General features: G+C 53.6%; 1 protein-coding gene across 15 annotated transcripts in view; it reads left to right on the top strand.

Moving 5' to 3' along the window:
* The window catches only part of MINK1 (misshapen like kinase 1), a 46486-nt gene that overhangs the window by 22694 nt on the left and 6869 nt on the right, over positions 1 to 16923 (top strand). For 8 of the 15 annotated variants that reach the window (XM_027975028.2, XM_027975027.2, XM_027975030.2 and 5 more), the window contains exons 2-14: positions 7297 to 7362; positions 9019 to 9075; positions 9168 to 9293; positions 10955 to 11065; positions 11437 to 11527; positions 11917 to 12047; positions 12350 to 12404; positions 12515 to 12593; positions 12821 to 12996; positions 13401 to 13470; positions 13821 to 14034; positions 15751 to 15867; positions 16652 to 16864. In XM_027975028.2, the coding sequence (XP_027830829.1) occupies positions 7297 to 7362; positions 9019 to 9075; positions 9168 to 9293; positions 10955 to 11065; positions 11437 to 11527; positions 11917 to 12047; positions 12350 to 12404; positions 12515 to 12593; positions 12821 to 12996; positions 13401 to 13470; positions 13821 to 14034; positions 15751 to 15867; positions 16652 to 16864 (1506 nt within the window). Of the gene's footprint in view, positions 1 to 7296; positions 7363 to 9018; positions 9076 to 9167; positions 9294 to 10954; positions 11066 to 11436; positions 11528 to 11916; positions 12048 to 12349; positions 12405 to 12514; positions 12594 to 12820; positions 12997 to 13400; positions 13471 to 13820; positions 14035 to 15750; positions 15868 to 16356; positions 16444 to 16651; positions 16865 to 16923 lie in introns of all 15 variants that reach the window. The other 7 variants (XM_042255587.1, XM_027975026.2, XM_027975023.2 and 4 more) reach the window with 1 other exon arrangement.

The following is a 16923-nucleotide window of genomic DNA, read 5'->3' as shown; positions in this document are numbered from 1 at the left end:
CTATGAGATTATACTTCTCAAGCACTCAGCAGTACCAGGACCAAAGAAAATGCTGAGAACCTGCTAGCTGTTTAATTATTACATACAGAGATGTGGGGAGGGTAGGCAATGAGAGAGCACTCTGAGACAGAAAATGTGGGAGATGTCTCATGAGGTGGTCAAGGTAAGAGGCACAGGGTTGGGACAGATAAGAGCATCCTTGCTCAGAGAGTCCTGGGAAGGCTGTTAGACCCCAGCCGTCATCCTTATTGTCGCCCTTGCCTGATTGCCCAAGTCTGGGGGATCACGAGAGAGCAACCGCAGAACTGTAGAGTTGTTTAGTGTCTGCCTTCCCCGTCAGAACACTGTTACAGCAGGGACTGCCCCATTTTACTCAACTTTCTTCCAGAGCCTAACACAACTCCTGGCACATGGTAAGGAAGTAATACATAGTCATCAGGTTGGCAGCTTTGTGGAATGTGGACCTGAGCATTTAAAATCACATGGTTATGGGGACTTCCCTGTCAGTCCAGCCATTAAGACTTCATGCTTCCAGTGCAGGGCATGCTGGTTCAATCTCTGGTCGGGGAACTAAGATCTTACATGCTGCGTGGCACAGCCAAAAAAAATAAAAATAAAAATCATAGAGACAGAACCAGAAAGTTTTCTCATTGAAAGGGAATCCAGAGAGGTTAAGTGACTTGCCCACAAACATACAGCCTGTTAGCAACAGAGCCGAGAAAAGAAACCAGGTTGCCTAATTCTAAATTATATACGTAGTTATATTTTATCATTGTCTGTGTTTGTCTTAGGACTTTTTCATATGTGTTATTAGCACTTTGAGGGGTCCCTTCCATGTGAGTAGGTTAACTTTCTTAGGGTGGCAGTTTTCACTGTCAGCAGTAATTTATGGAGTAGTATGAGAGGGGCTTTAAGGTTATTATTTTTAACAACAGTTCTATTGATGTGCAATTCACATAGCACAAAATTCACCCTTTCACAGAATTTTAAAGTGGTTTTTGGTGTATTTACAGACTTGCTATCAACACTGTCTAATTTCAGAACATTTTCTTCAGCCCCAGATAAAACCCAGTACCCATTGGCAGTCACTACAATTCCTCCCAGCGCCTGAAGGAGGACTAATCGACCTGCTTTCTGTCTCTAAGGATTTGCCTATTACAGATGTTAAACGTAAATGGAGCTGTAAATATGTGAAGTTTTTTTTTTACTGCCTTCTTTCATTTAGTTAGTGTAATGTTTTCAAGGTTCATCCGTTGCTGTAGCATGTATTCTGATTACTTCATACCTTTTTGTTACCAAAGAATATTCCGTTATTGGAATATCCATAAATAGATACATCATATTCATTCATCAAGTGATGGACATTGGGCTGTTTCTGCTTTTAAGCTGTTACGAATAAAGCTGCTGTGAACATCTTAGGTACAGATTTTTGTGTGTTCGTGTGTTTTCAGTTGCCTTGGGTATCTACCTAGGAGTCAAATTGCTGGGTCATGTGGCAACTCTATTTTACATCGAGTTAAACTGAGAAACTGCTAAACCGTTTTCCAAAGTGACAGCCCCATTTTACCTTCCCACCAGCAGTGTATGAAGGTTCCAAGTTCTTTGGGTTCTCATCAGTGCTTGTCGTCCGTCATTTTGATTGAAGCTGTCTTCGTGGGTGTGAAGTGGCCTCTTGTTGTGGTTTTGATTCTTACTTCCCTAGTGACTCATAAAACATCTTTTCGCCTGCTTATTGGCCACTGTGTATCTTTTTTGGAGAAATGTCTATTCAGATCCTTTGCCCATTTTAAAATTATTTGTCTTTTCATTGTGGAGTTATTTTATTCTCAAGGTTTTTTAGTATTCTGTATACAGGTCCCTTGTCAGGTATAAATCCTTTATCTACATGTCCCTTATCTCTGATACATAATTTGCAGATGTTTTTTTCAATCCTGTGGGTTGTCTTCACTTTCTCGATGCTGTTCTGTGAAACACACAGTTCTAGGCTTTGATGAAGTCCAATTTGCCTTTTTTTGGTCTTTTGTTACTTATGCTTTCAGCACCATACGTAAGAAACCATTCCCTGATCCAAGATCATGAAGACTTACTCCTGTGTTGTCTTTTGATTTTTTTATTGTTTTAGCTCTTACCTTTTTAGAGCCATGACCCATTTTGGGGTAATTTTTTGTGTGTGGTATGACATAAGCGTCCAAATTTATTCTTTTAAATACGGATATCCAGTTTGTTGAAAAGACTGTTGAATGATCTTGGTACCCTTGTTGAAAATCAATTGACCGCAAATTGAAGAGTTTATTTTTGGATTCTCAATTCCAGTCTATTGATCTGTATGTCTGCCATTGTGCCAGTATCCCGTGGTCCTGATTGCTGTAGCTTTGTAGTAAGTTTTCAAGTTGAGCAGTGCAAGTCCTCTAACTTCATTCTTCCTTTTAAAGACATCTTGTCTCTTGGGTCCTTTGCATTTTCATATGACTTTTAGGCTAACTTGTCAATTTCTGCCCAAAAAAGCCATCTGGGTTTTTGATAAAAGTACACCGAATGTGTGGATCTTAATAGTACTAAATCTTCTGGTCCGTAAATGCAGGATGTTTTTCCATTTACCTAGGTCTTCTTTCATTTCTTTGAACAGTGTTTTACAGTTTTCAGTGTACATGCCTCACACTTCTTTGGTTCGATTTATTCTTTCTGATACTCTTGTAAGTGGAATTGTTTTCGGAATTTCCTTTCTGGATCATTAATTGTAGTATACAGAAATAAGAGTTGGTTTTCATATATTGATCTTGTATCCTGCAACCTTGTTGAACTTGTCAATAAGTTTAATAGATGAGATCAATGGGTGAAGTTGAGGTTGAAATTCATGGGTTGGATAGCTTGTGGTGGGCTAGAATGGCTAGTGATTTCTTGGAGAAAAAAAAAGAACACCACCACCACTTGGGATTTGACTTGGCTGACAGGAGAGGTCATCTTTTGGTGGGGTTGGCCCCTGACATAGATAAAAGGGGCATGAGTTGAGTCAGTGCAGATGGGGGTGCTGTGGTGCCCTTGTAGGAGAGCAGTAGCTCTCCACCACTGTGCCTCCTTTCAGATCCCTGATGCTTCCTTTCGCCTGTTAGTAACTCCCCAAAGCAGCACAGCCTCTCTGAAAGGGGCCACTGACCTCCACGTTGGAATCACCCAGGGGATCTGTTAAACATACAGATTCCCCTCCTCACCCCAGACCTGCAGTGCTAAATCGGAATCTTGAGCAGAATCTAGGATTCTCACATATCCTAAAGCACCGTGTCTAGCATCTGTTCCCAAGCTTTTCCAGCCTTATTCAGGCCCCAGGCTCCCGCTTAGCAAATGATCTTCCCTCCGACGTAATCACCTAAGTCAGAGTCACTGGGTATTCATGGGGACCTCCCCCATCTTCCTTTGTCTTTAATCTCGACAGAGCAGCGACTCTTCATGTCTTGTTTCTTTCTGTCCTTCTCTCGCCCTCCTTCATTAGTCTCCTGTACCCTTGACCCCATCCCTTTCCACCTGCCAGCAACTGGCTGGACACGAACCAGGCTGCTGAGAACAGAGTCTGAGCACCAAGGCAAAGAGCTGGAGGAGGCTCCAGAGCTGTGCCCTTGTGCAGGCGGGCAGGCCAGGACTGCCTGGTGGCTTACCAGGAGCAGAGCATTTCCCTTTGGGGATGCCTCTTCTAGATCGCCATCGAAGAGGGTAGCCACGCGTGCAGACAGGCAGATATATGAAGGGCCCACATCTGAAGCCAGATCAATGCATTAAGTCATATTTGAACTGTGGTATTACGTATTTCTGGGCATTCTGAATCCTTGAGTCTGGCACTGTGGTATTTGATCAGTGCTGTAATCCACTGATGCAGTTTATACACAAATAGATACATATGCACCCATGTATGTCATTAAACAGCAAGTTGTCAGGCATCAGCAGTTGCTTTTTAGTCTTCTTCCCTTAAGTATTTGAGATCTTCCCTATTTTGAAAACCCTCTTGTCTGACCTTGCTCCCTCCTCTAGCCGTCATCTGCTTTTCCCCTTCCTCTCCAAGTCGGGCTTCTCCAGCAAGGGTGCTGCCCCCAGAGCCTTCACTTCCTCATCACCCCACCCCCCGCCATCTACTCTCACCACTATGGTCTGCACGGGGATGCCCAATGGGGCCCTTGGTGCCAAGGCCAGTGATGCTTTTCTTAGTCCCCTCTGACCACCTCCCCTCTGGTGTCTGTTCCTCTGATCGCCTGTGTGCAGCACGTGGCCCTTCCTCAGGGGCTGGCCTTGGCCCTTCTAGTCCTCATTCCCTGTGCACCTACCCTGAACACCATTTCCCACACTCACAAACAGTCTTTAAATCTTTCTCCTCAAACCCTTGTTTCTAGCTGTCTGGTAGATATTGACTTCTGTGCATCCCCAAACATCTCAAACTTAACATCCAAACCCAAGCTGCTGTCCCTCAGCAGGGCCTGGCCTTCCCTGCTCTTCAGTTCTTGTCACCACTCAGACACTACCTCTTCCAGGGAGTCTGCCTGAGATTCCCACCCTGAGTCAAATTCTGTCCTCTGAAACCGCAGAGCTGGCTTATTACCCAGTCCAGCTTCCTCTTAGCTGTGTGAGGAAGACGAGGCCCTGGACAGTTAAATACTTGCTCAGGGACACATAGCTATGTCCCCCTAGAAATCACTCTCCAGCGCTCTTTCCTCTACTCCAGGCTGGAGTGCCTTCCATTGCTCCCATGGCACGTAACCACTGGGTGTCCAAGTGTCCACGCTGGGGAGCTTGGCCTGTCTGTAAAATCACATGGCCCTTGAGGGGCTGTCCGTGGTTCTCATACAGCACGGTTGAGATCCCCATTGTGCCTCACTGAGAACTTGTCACATAGATAAATATTTAATGGATAAATGGAAGAAGACAAAGTCACTTGGCAGATCTCCCCAGATTAGGCCCAGGGCAGGGCTGATTTAGACACTCACTCAGGCAGTATTTAGCAGTTGTCTGATGATGGGGCAACTTTTAAGTATCTGGCTGAGGTGTTTGGACTCCCTTCTGGGTAGAGGAGCAAACTCAGGAAGGCAGGGTGAAGCAGAAGGCAGCGGCAGAAGGCAGGCGCTCCAGGAGGGAGGGGGTGGAGGGATGGGCCTGGAGTAGCAGCTTCGGGAATGGAGAGGAGGAGACACACGGGCGTCTTGAAAGGAGAAGGAACTGGGGAGGGGGTACTGCCAAGGTGGGGCTTGGGTGAGGGTGGTGCTGTCGTTGAGAAACAGTGGGGCCAGGCCTCCGTGGAGCGTGTTCCCTGGAGGATGTTTCGGGCCAGGACTTCTGTGTCACACGCACAGTCTCAGCTTAATTCTCAGAATAACCCTTTCAGTAAGTGTGGTCAGCCTGGCCGGAGGTCAGGAAACAGGCTTGAGACCATTAATCCGTGTCTGAACGTGAGTGTCTGACCTCACAGGCTGTCCTTTCATCCCTCGGTGCCTTCCAAACAGAGCCTGAGGAGGCAGGCTGGGGGCTCAGGTGGCAGCCTCTGTTTGTGTTGATCCGAGGTGACGCTGTGTCATTGTGACTCTGCCAGGCCGCTCTTATCCCCTCTTAGATTAGGAGCACCAGAAAATCAAGCCCATGTGTCCTTCTCCTGTCTCCGTCCATTTCAGAAAGAAAGATGGAAGAAAGGACTTCCCGATGGTTAAGAGTGTAGAGGCCCCAGGATGGATGAGGCCATTCTCTGGGAGAGACTTTTTAGGGAAGTGAGTTCCCTTCAAGCCTCTGAGTCTAGACTTGCAGGTGGATAAGATAACTTCTTCTAGGTCCCTTGTAGCTCTCAGGTTCAAGCAGACCTCTTGTCAGCCCCTCTCCCTTTCCTGTGGGGCCTGCTGATTTTTAGACCTATTTAAGGGTTTTGTTTTGTTTAGTAACTTAAGTTGGAGCTAAGTAATTGAACATAGAACCAGGGAATTATTGGTTTGGCTAGCCCAGGCCCCTTCAGAGCAGGTGGAAGGACTCTCTCTGTAGCTTCTGTCAAGGCTCCCGCAAACCTGGCCATTTCTGGAATGTTCTTTCAGGCTGCTGCTTGCAAAGCCCTGGGCTAGGTGCTGGACAGGCAAGTAAGCAGGGAGGATTCAGTCCCTTCCTTCCAGGATTTACAGACAAGTCGGTGCACAGTCACGGCGTGTGGAGGCACGGGCTCTGACGAGGATGTCCGGGAACCAGGCTACATTTCCGGTCCTCCCCGGACGTTCCTGAGGCGGGGGTCTCCCTGGTCTTCAGCCCATCCAGGTTACCTTCCACGTCCCCTTGCTGCAGTGGGTGAAGGAGGAGGTGTTCTTTTGGTTTGTTTGGTTTGGGGAGTTTCTTTGGTTATTTTTACAGAAATCCTATCTTGGTTTTCAAAATCAGAGAGAAAGTTTTATATGATATACTTTGAGGATTGTCGGCAACGAGGCTCAAGTGTCGGCTGGGGAGTTTGTTTCCTGAGTGGCACGTGCCTCCCCTCCATCCTGCAGGTGGGGGAGAGCCTGCCTGTGGCCTCAGGCGCCCCTGGCAGGCCTTGGCCTGCAACTCCACCTCCCAATCCCTCTCTCTCAGAAAGGAGCCCTGCCCAGAGGGTGCCGGTGGCCTCCCTGCAGCTGTGCTGCTCAGCACAGCAGGCCATGAGCCTCTTCGGAGGCGTTTGTCCGAGCCCTGCAGGCCCTCGCCCCTCCTCTCCTGGTACCACTTGGCTCCAAACAAGGGGAACTGAAAGTTCTCCCTTCACACCGCCTCTCCCTGCTCTCCATCCCCCCATCCCCTCTGGATCCCTGTACCCCACCAAATGCTGGGAGCCCTGGGCTCAGGACTGGGAAAGGGGAGAAGGCTGGCTTGTGTGCTCTGGCTCCTCCTAACTTTCTTCATCCCTGCTTTTACTTTCACTGCGCACACGCCTGTGCCAGGCACTGACTTAATAAGCATTTTGTGGGTGTTGCCCCATTTGAAGTTGCCACCAGCCCAGAGGTGGGTACTCAGGTGTCCCCTCGTGCGGATGAGGCCACAGGCTTTCAGAGATCGTCACTGAGTCTGAAAGCAGCAGCCTGTCTAAATAGCCAGCGGGGATCTGCCCCCTGTTTTCTCTCCCCTTCTTCTGGCTTTCCCCTCCCCAAACATAAACTCTGACCCAGTCTCGGAAAAGGGCAGGTCTCCATCAGCCCCCCAGCAGCCCCATCAACACAGTCATTCTCAACTCCTGTCGAACAGCTTTCCCCGCCTCTAGCTCGGGTTCCTGTTCTGAAGTGCTGATACCTCATTCTCTCTCTCCCCCTGTCCCCTCAGGACCCTGCAGGCATCTTCGAGCTGGTAGAGGTGGTTGGCAATGGCACCTACGGACAGGTGTACAAGGTGAGGCTCTGGGTGTGGTGGGAGGGGCCCTCTCCTATGGGCCTCTGTGGAGTGGGCTGTGGTCTGGAGATTTGACAGGGCCTGGAGGGATTACAGGGGCCGGGGGCCCTGGGAAAGGAGGGGGCCCAGGGAGGGAGAGGAAAGGGATAAAGTCAGGAGGAAAGGAAGCAGCGAGAGGCGGGTGTTTTCGCTGGCCTCTACCTCTGAGCTTAGAGCCAGCCCTGGGTGTGGCAAGAACAGTCTGGAGCTGGGTGGGGTGAGGAACAGGGACACGCGGGGCAATGGGAAGGGCATGGGGACATGTGTGACTGAGCTCAGAAGTACAGGTGTGGCGTCTCCTGAGTCCACAGGAGACCCAGGGCTTGGGGACGGTGGGACCTAGAGGGGCACCCTCAGCAGAGGGGACCCACTTTCTTGAGCCCCCCTGACCGGCCTGCAGCAGGACTGGGACCAGGGCGCAGGCCTTCTGCTTTTGAGGCTGCCTCTCTCCTCCGCCTCCACAGCAGTGGCGTTTCCTCAACCACAGACTGTGGCTTTTGGCCTGGCCAGTCTGGCCCTTCACGTGGTCTACCCGCCGGTCACACTCCACGGGGGAGGCAGCCCCATCAGAGAGGTGGTACTCAAGGTGGATGCTGCCCCCAAGTGTGCGCCTGGCTGCTTCGGCTCTAGATATGGCACTCAGCCTCTTCACGAGTCTCCTGTGTCTCAGGGGCCAGGGTTTCCTGGGTCACTGGGGCTACCCACCTGTCTCTTACCCTTCTTCTCTGTAAGCTTTGGAAAGCAGGTGCACCCCCCCACCCCAGTCACCCCATCTCTTGCCTAGTTGTTGCCATGGAAATAGCAGCTCTGTGTTCTACTGCTTCTCTGGGCTTGGGGGTCGTGAAAAACTGCTGGGGATAAAAATAATCCCTGGGCTGGCAGTCCCCCCACAACACACACCTTTCTCCTCCCCAGGAAGCCTTAGACTTTCCTACTGGAGCCTGAGATGACTCCTGCTAGGAATTTTGGAAGGATAAGGGAGGCAGAAGGGGAATGGCAGGGACACACTCTAGAAGAAGTTTCTTCCCATTAGCACTGGTGGTGGGGTTTCCACATAGCAGTCAGCCCTCCCATGTTTCTCTAAGTTTCCTAAAATCTCAGCCCTGTCTACTCTCTCCTGTTAACAGTAATAAAAAGCCCTGTGTATGTGTCTGGGGGTGGGGGTGATTCTGGGAAAGACCTCCTGTCCAGAGAGGTGAATCAGGAGAGGACTCAGGCAGTCTGTCTTGCATAGAAGATGCTGGAGAGCCAAAGCCCTCCTCCCCCAGCCACTTCTCCCAGCTCCATGCCGCTCCATCTGAGGATGGAGAGGGAGCCCTCACTCGCTGCTCTAACTTTCAGACAAGGCTGTCTAAGGCAGAGAGGCTGGGACAAAGCACAAGTGTCTCTCCCTCATCCCTCTTGAGTGTTTCAGGAGAGGAGACCCTTCATCTTTATCCAGCTTAGCACTTGGAATCCAGGCGCGGTGATTTTCCTATAACCGACTCATAAACTGAGGTGTCTAGCCAGGGGCATTTTCTAAGAAAGAAAGCAGCCAAAAATTGTGGCCTCTCCCAGAATTAAGCCCCTCCCGAGTGCAGACTTGACCACCCCCATGCCTGGCTCTTCGTTCTACAGGGTCGGCATGTCAAGACTGGGCAGCTGGCTGCCATCAAAGTCATGGACGTCACGGAGGTAAGGCGCGTATAGGGCAGGGGAGGGTCGGGGTGTTGAGAGGGGGGCTTGCGGGGGTGACTCTCAGGGTTCACCTCTCCCTATTCACGTAGGATGAGGAGGAAGAGATCAAACAGGAGATCAACATGTTGAAAAAATACTCTCACCACCGCAACATCGCCACCTACTACGGGGCCTTCATCAAGAAGAGCCCCCCAGGGAACGACGACCAGCTCTGGGTGAGGGGCGCCCCTGGCCTGCCCCAGTTAATGCATCTGTTCTCCTGCCTCTGAGCACAGCTCCTGGGAAAGCAGCACATCTAATATGTGTGGGTTTTGGCTAGACTCGGGCCCCTCCCAGCAGCGCACAAGCCTCTCTGGGCGATTACTCTCCAATTACTCGGCCACAGCTCGCTTAGCTCTTTGGGGCCTCCCCCAAATTCCCTCCAGGCTCGGAACATTCCTAAGAGTCATCGCCTTTCCCTGCCTGGGCGCTGTTGCCCGCTAATTCCCCAGCCTCACCCTTTCTTGGGCTCAGCCCAGCCCGGAGGAGAGGGCAGCAGGGAACACAGCCATGGCTGGGGAACTGGCCCCCAGATCAGGTCCCCCTCCCAGCAGTTGCTAGACAAGTGCTTACTGAGCGTCCTCTGTGTACCCTGCACAGATAATCATGAGTTGTGGTCCCTGCCTCCAAGGCACTTAGTCTTTTTGGGTGGGGAGAGACACACGTAGAGAAAGGCAACCAGCTGTGTGTAGTGGGAGATTATTAAGGGCTAGAAGCTGAGCGCTAGTGACCCAGCGCCCCCTTGTGGACCCCATCCTCCCCTCCAGCTATGGGAGGGGCACCCCAGATGTGCAAATTATCTCTTTGGCGCATGCAAATATAGGTACCTCGGGCTGCCTTTTTTTGGCATGGGATGCAGCTTGTAGGAAACATACAGTGAAAACATTTGGACAGGCGTACTGCTCCCCTGGGGATTTGTTTGGCCTCTGCTTTGGGTCCCTGGAGGTGGGAAGCATACAGTGAAAACATTTGGACGGGCATACTGGTCCCTCAGGATTTGTTTGGCCTCTGCTCCGAGTCCCTAGAGGTGCCGGCCAGCCGGAGTTCTTCTCATCTTCCGGCCTCTGCCTGGCCTGTTTACAGACTGTGCTGAAGCCTCAGATTCCCTTCTGCAGCTCTCTGGTAGCCCCTGGGCTCTGTCTTGGCTCTCTAGCAGACCTTGGGACTTGCTGACTCTTGAGTCCCTTTTTTGTCTCTCTCAAGGGTTGGCCAGCCTTTCCTTTGAAGGGCCAGACAGTAAATATTTGGGGCTCTGTGGGTCATAAGCTTCTAACAACTACTCAGCTCAGCCATAGACAATGCAGAGATGAAAACAGGAATGTCCCTTGACTCCAAAGAGCTTTATTTAAGACGCTAAGATGTCAGTTTCATGTGATTCTTCTTTGATTTTTATTTCAGCCATTTAAAAATATAAAAATGCTCAGCCTCTTGGCCGTAGATTGCCGGGCCCCTGCTCTGGAGCGCTGGTTCTCTGCTCGCTGTTGGGCTTTGTGGGTCCCAGTGAGGATCTGCTGGTAGCTTTGGCCCCTTCCCCAGGAAAAGTGCACAAACCTGTGTCATTCTCGCTGCAAGTTCAGGGATTCCCTGGGGTCCTCTTCTGGCCCAGACCATCACCTCCCTCAGCCCACCTGCCCTGTGTCTCCCAGCTGTGTCTCCTTCCCCTTTCTCTCCTAATCTTACCAAGTTCTGTGGCTTTCACTAGGGGCCTCGTGGCCCCTGCTCTCCAGCTCATACCAATTCTGACCCGAGGGCTCCAGTCCTGCCCCAGGGGCCCGGCACGGGAAGGAGGCCTTGCCTGACAGATACGTTTCCCTCCGGTGCCTCCCTGGGACCATAGCTGGTGATGGAGTTCTGTGGTGCTGGTTCTGTAACGGACTTGGTGAAGAACACAAAAGGGAACGCCCTGAAGGAGGACTGTATAGCCTACATCTGCAGGGAGATTCTCCGGGTGAGCGCCAGGTCCCTCCCTGCCTCCTCCTCCCATCTCCCTGGAAGCGGGCCTTCCCTGCACTCACAGGGAAGGAGCTGGAACTGTGTCCCCTTGAAGGAACAGATGGCCTGATGCGAGTGCGTGTGGAGAACCCTCAGAGGGACCCCGTGCCTCTGTTTCCCAGCCCTGCCCTTTCTTGAGGCCGTGCAGCTGGATCCTCCAGTCTGAGGACACTCCCCTCAAAGCTGAGCCTTTACCTGGGCTCCTGGCTCCCAGGTGGAGAGGGACAGCTCCCCCAGCCCAGCCCAGCCAGGTGCCTCCCCAGCCCCTCGACTCACATCCTTGTCCTCTAACACCAAGAATACTTCCCCCCACCCCTCCTGCCCCAGGGTCTGGCCCATCTCCACGCCCACAAGGTGATCCACCGAGACATCAAGGGGCAGAACGTGCTGCTGACAGAGAATGCCGAGGTCAAGCTAGGTACGCTGACGCCTTCTGACCTCTAGCACGGAGTTGGGGACCCGTTTGTTCATTCCCTCTAGTCGCTCAAGTCCACCTGTCTACGGGCTGGGGGATTTGCTCCCTGCCTTCTGCTGAAAACCACTGGAGAAGCTTTTTGTGTGCTCCCTGGTGTGTCCGGGTGCTGTGCCAGCTCTCCTCTGGGGAGATGTTTGGCCCCTTCTGCCTGGAATGCTGTCCCTTGGTCCTTTCACCCTGGTTTCTCCCCCAGACACAGGAAGACTAGGTCAGGGTCTTTGGGATGGATGCTGATGGGGTGAAGAGGTGGCCGGGTGGGGCTAGCACAGAACAGCCCAGTGGGGGCCACAGGTACAGCATTCCGTCATGGCCTTTTGCCTCTGCCCTCCCAGTGGATTTCGGGGTGAGCGCACAGCTGGACCGCACCGTGGGCAGGCGGAACACGTTCATCGGGACCCCCTACTGGATGGCCCCCGAGGTCATCGCCTGTGATGAGAACCCTGATGCCACCTACGATTACAGGGTACGGGCAGGGAGGCAGCCAAGGGTAGGAAGTGAGATGGAAATATTGGGAGCTTGAGCAGGTCGGGGAATGAAATGAAGGCCCAGGGTTGTGGTAGCAGTGAGAGGCTAGGGAAGGGTTTGTGGCCAGGAAAGTACGGATGGGGAGGGTGGGGGAGCTGGAGGACAGTAAGGGTTGGAGCAGAGGAGCCTCGGGAAGGGTATGGACCAGGAAGCAACTCAGGGAAGAGAGGCTGGGGATAGTGGGAGAGGGGAGTTCGTGGTCAGCAGTGTTCACCTGTCCCTCTTTTCATGCCTCCGCAGAGTGACATTTGGTCTCTAGGAATCACAGCCATCGAGATGGCAGAGGGAGCCCCCCGTAAGTGCAGGGTTTGGGAGCAAAGGGAGGGCCCAGAAGGAGCTGTAGGGAGGAGGTGGGGTCATGGCAGGCCGGTGAGACCAGCTGATGGTGCCTCTTCTGTGTTCCAGCTCTGTGTGACATGCACCCCATGCGAGCCCTCTTCCTTATCCCCCGGAACCCACCACCCAGGCTCAAGTCCAAGAAATGGTAGGTCTCGGGGGATTGGCGTTTAGCAAGGAGGCCCCCCCAAACAAGGCCTCCACCTTACCCCCTACCCCCAGGCCTAGGTCTGCACTGCAGAAGAGGGGGTGGGTGGGGGGTGCTTGGTGTGGGGGACATGGGAAGATGGGAGGGAAGTGGGTGACTTGGATGAACGGATACCCCCTTCTTCCTGGAACCACCCCCTGTCTGACATGAGCCACCATCATCTCCAGGTCTAAGAAGTTCATTGACTTCATTGACACGTGTCTCATCAAGGCTTACCTGAGCCGCCCACCCACCGAGCAGCTGCTCAAGTTCCCTTTCATCCGTGACCAGCCCACCGAGCGGCAGGTACGCATCCAGCTCAAGGACCACATTGACAGATCCCGGAAGAAGCGAGGCGAGAAAGGTCAGTGGGCGGGGAGAGGGGGAGGGTCTGCCGCCCCTGCTCCTATTCACCAGCCCTGGCTCCCCCTCAGGCCCCCTTCCAGGCCCAGCTCTCCCTGTCCAAGGAGATCTTCTTTCCCAAATGTCCAACCCCAGAGGGCTTTTTCCACCTTAGGTGGGGAGGTCTAGAACTGCACGTGGGCATGTATGAATGCGCGGACACCTCCCACCCACATCCCGCCCACTGCGGGGTCCCATCCCCATCTCTGTCAAGGCCCAAACCTGGGACCCGCTGTCACCCCCGTTGCTCCAAGGAGGCGTGCCATCCAGACAGACCTTCCTGGTTATCCCCATCTAAGGTTTCCCTAGCTCAGGGTGGGGTCTGGGGCACTGGGTGAAGAAACAGCAGTGATTTCCCTCCTGCAGAGGAGACGGAATATGAATACAGCGGCAGCGAAGAGGAGGATGACAGCCACGGAGAGGAAGGGGAGCCAAGGTGGGCCTGGCAGGCGGAGGTGGGGGACCGTCACCGTTCGAGGGACAACAGTGGCCCTTGGCTTGGGGACTCAGCCTGGGGGTGGTAGACACAGACAGGTGGACCCATGGGACGGAGGCCCTGTGTGCTGAGTCGGAACGGAACGAATTCAGGAGCTGGAGGGAACTCAGGGCTGCAGGCTGGGGTGTTGAAGGAGTGCGGGCCCAAGGCGGGGCAGAGGGAGGACAGGTCTTAGGTCATCCCGGAGCAACCTGAGGCAACCCCGTCTGGTTTGCAGAAGCACGTGTTTAGGGCTCCCAGAGGGGAGGGTGGCTTCTGACCCCGATACTCCCGTGTACCATCTTGCCCAGCTCCATCATGAACGTGCCGGGGGAGTCGACCCTCCGCCGGGAATTCCTCCGGCTCCAGCAGGAGAACAAGAGCAACTCAGAGGCTTTAAAGCAGCAGCAGCAGCAGCTGCAGCAGCAGCAACAGCGAGACCCAGAGGCGCACATCAAACACCTCCTGCACCAGCGCCAGCGGCGCATCGAGGAGCAGAAGGAGGAGCGGCGGCGGGTTGAGGAGGTGTGGGGGCGGGGCACGTCGAGGGGCGGGTCCTCCTGGAAGGGCCTGACCTGACCAGATCCTGGTCTCACTGCTGGTCTGCTGGTGCGCTTAGGACAACATGAAGAAGAGGGAGCGAGGGGGGCCAGCCCCCCCGCCTTCAGACTTGCAGGGAAGGGCTCTGTCCTCTCTGAGGGGCCCCTAAGGCACCCACCAGCCCAGTGTGGGTGGTGGTACGCTCAGCATCCCCTCAGAGCGGAGTTTTCCAAAAAGCCACTGTCTCCCCTTCCTCGTGTCTATATGTAAACCTCAGCTCTGGGGTTTGCCTGCTCTGTTTCCCTTCCGACCCGAGGAGGCTGAGGGTCTCTGCTCAAACCCCTCCATGTCCTGGGCACTTGTCCCTCCAGCAGGTGCCCAGTCTGTCGGTAAATAAGATCCCTCGAAAGGCCCTCCTTTTACTTATGGTTGTTGGGGCTTAGATTTGCTTCCTACAAGCTTGTCCAGCGCACTAATTGGAGGTGGATGGCAGAAATTAATTTTAATTAATAGAGAATCTTATTTTTAAGTAGCTGCAGTTTTTTTAAATCCCAGTTTAAAAAATACTTTGTATATGTGTATAAAGGTATTTATTTTGCAGGGGGCATGGTGAGGAAGAAGAGACGTTATAGATTGGTTAAAATTTTGCCTTAAATGATGGGATTTTTGTTGAAATAATTACATGATCCAAAGTTCATGGAGGGCTGAGCTTAATTTAAAAGTTATCTAAGCAGTAGGCTTTCCTGAGAGCTCAGTTGATAAAGAATCCACCTGCAATGCAGGAGACCCTGGTTCGATTCCTGGGTCGGGAAGATCCCCTGGAGAAGGGATAGGCTACGCACTCCAGTATTCTGGCCTGGAGAATTCCATGGACTGTTTAGTCCATGGGGTCACAGAGTTGAACACGACTGAGTGACTTTCAAGCAGCAGGAGATAGGCGGAAGCCTCCACACTGCCTGTGTACTGCTCCCCAAAGTGGGCCCCTGTCTTCATTGAACGAAAAATAATTTTCAACAAAGGCTGCCCAAGAGAGCCTAGTACAAATTATTATTAATGAATATGGCTTTCAGGTAGCAGAGTAACCAAAATCTGTCTACCAAGGTGTTTCCTGGAGAAGGCCTGATGTATCTTTAGGGCTTGTGCTCTTTCTTTCTTTCCTTCTTTTATTTATTTACTTTTTGGCAGAAAGATTGTGAAAGTTATTAAGTGAATGTGACCTGGGCTACTGATATTGCCCAGGGTCCCTTACTAAGTCACATTTCTGTGCACGGGCACCTGGTGCCCTCTTGTGGCTGAAGGCTGCCACTGCATCCCACTCCCTTTGGCCGTTAGGGTTCACTTGAGAGGCCAGTAGCTGGGACATGGGGGACACTGTTGTGGATTCGGTTTTGTCTGTTTGGTGACGGAATGGATAGGGGACGGTTTTATCCAATTAGGCCCCCTCCTCTTGGCAGCTCCCATCCCAAGCCCACAGCCATTTAGACAGCAGCTCCTTCCGAGCCAGGCCCCTGTGGGCTCTGGTGTGAGAGTAGGTAGGTTTGTAGAAGCAAGTTGAAGCCACCCGCTCTCACCACCATCCCCAACGAGATGGAGCCTAGCCCAGGAGGGACAGAAGTGGGCTGAGGTGGGCCCCTGCTTCCGCATGCAGTGCTGCCCTGGGTCTGCTATGGTCCTTCAGGCTGCCTGTTCCCTCCCCTGCAGCAACAGCGGCGGGAGCGGGAGCAGCGGAAGCTACAGGAGAAGGAGCAGCAGCGGCGGCTGGAGGACATGCAGGCTCTGCGGCGGGAGGAGGAGCGGCGGCAGGCGGAGCGTGAGCAGGTACAGCGCCCCCAGTGCACACCGGACTCACCCCTTCCCACCCTGGCCTCCCCTCCTGCTCCTGCCGCCTGCCTGCCCTGCTCCCCAGGCCCCTTCCCCTTCTCTCCCTCCCCCAGAATTCCTCCTATCTTTTCCAGCTTCACTCTCTCTCTCTGTTTTCTCCCACCCCTCAACCCCCCACCCCGGCTCCCTGCCCTCCTCCTGTCTCTGTGCCTTCATTCCCCATCTCTTTGCCTCCCACCCTGACTCCTGCCCCCTGCACCTTCCCTCATGGGGCCTCCGCCCCGGTGTCCCCCTCATTCCCTGCCTCCGTGGGGCTCATCCCACCCTGGCCTCTCTCTTACTCTCCCCCACCCCCCACCTCGGCCTCCTCCTCATCCTCACCCCGCTGACCCCATCCTCCAACTCCTTCGCCGCCGCCGCTGCTGCCCCCCACCCCCCTGCCTCTCCCTCTCTCCCTGCCCTCTGCCCCCCACCCCGCCCCCCCAGGAGTATATCCGTCACAGGCTAGAGGAGGAGCAGCGACAGCTCGAGATCCTTCAGCAACAGCTGCTCCAGGAACAGGCCCTGCTGCTGGTAATGGGGTCCCCAGCTTCCCCTGGGAAGACACGCATTCAGAGCATCTCCGCTGCAGTGGGACGGGAGCACTTCAGGGGAAGGGGTCACCCGGGCGTCAGGGGAAGAGACCTCTCCTCTCTAGGCAGTTGGAGGAGAGCAAGGGCGTGCCTGCTCTGGCTTCCAGGGTCCACCCTGCTGAGCCCTCTCTCCCTACACTTGGGCCCAGGAATACAAGCGGAAGCAGCTGGAGGAGCAACGGCAGTCCGAGCGCCTGCAGAGGCAGCTGCAGCAGGAGCATGCCTACCTCAAGTCCCTGCAGCAGCAGCAGCAGCAGCAGCAGCTTCAGAAACAGCAGCAGATCCTGCCCGGGGACCGGAAGCCCCTGTATCACTATGGTCGGGGCGTCAACCCTGCCGACAAGCCAGCCTGGGCCCGAGAGGTACTCAGCGCCTCCTGTGCTGTCTTTAAGACTCTGTCATTTCGTGCGGGAGGCCCTGG

This window comes from Ovis aries, chromosome 11 (genome assembly GCF_016772045.2).
Source record: "Ovis aries strain OAR_USU_Benz2616 breed Rambouillet chromosome 11, ARS-UI_Ramb_v3.0, whole genome shotgun sequence".
NCBI classification, from domain to species: domain Eukaryota; kingdom Metazoa; phylum Chordata; class Mammalia; order Artiodactyla; family Bovidae; genus Ovis; species Ovis aries.
The sequence above is the reverse complement of the archived record's forward strand: the minus strand, read 5'-3'. Positions and strand labels throughout refer to the sequence as shown.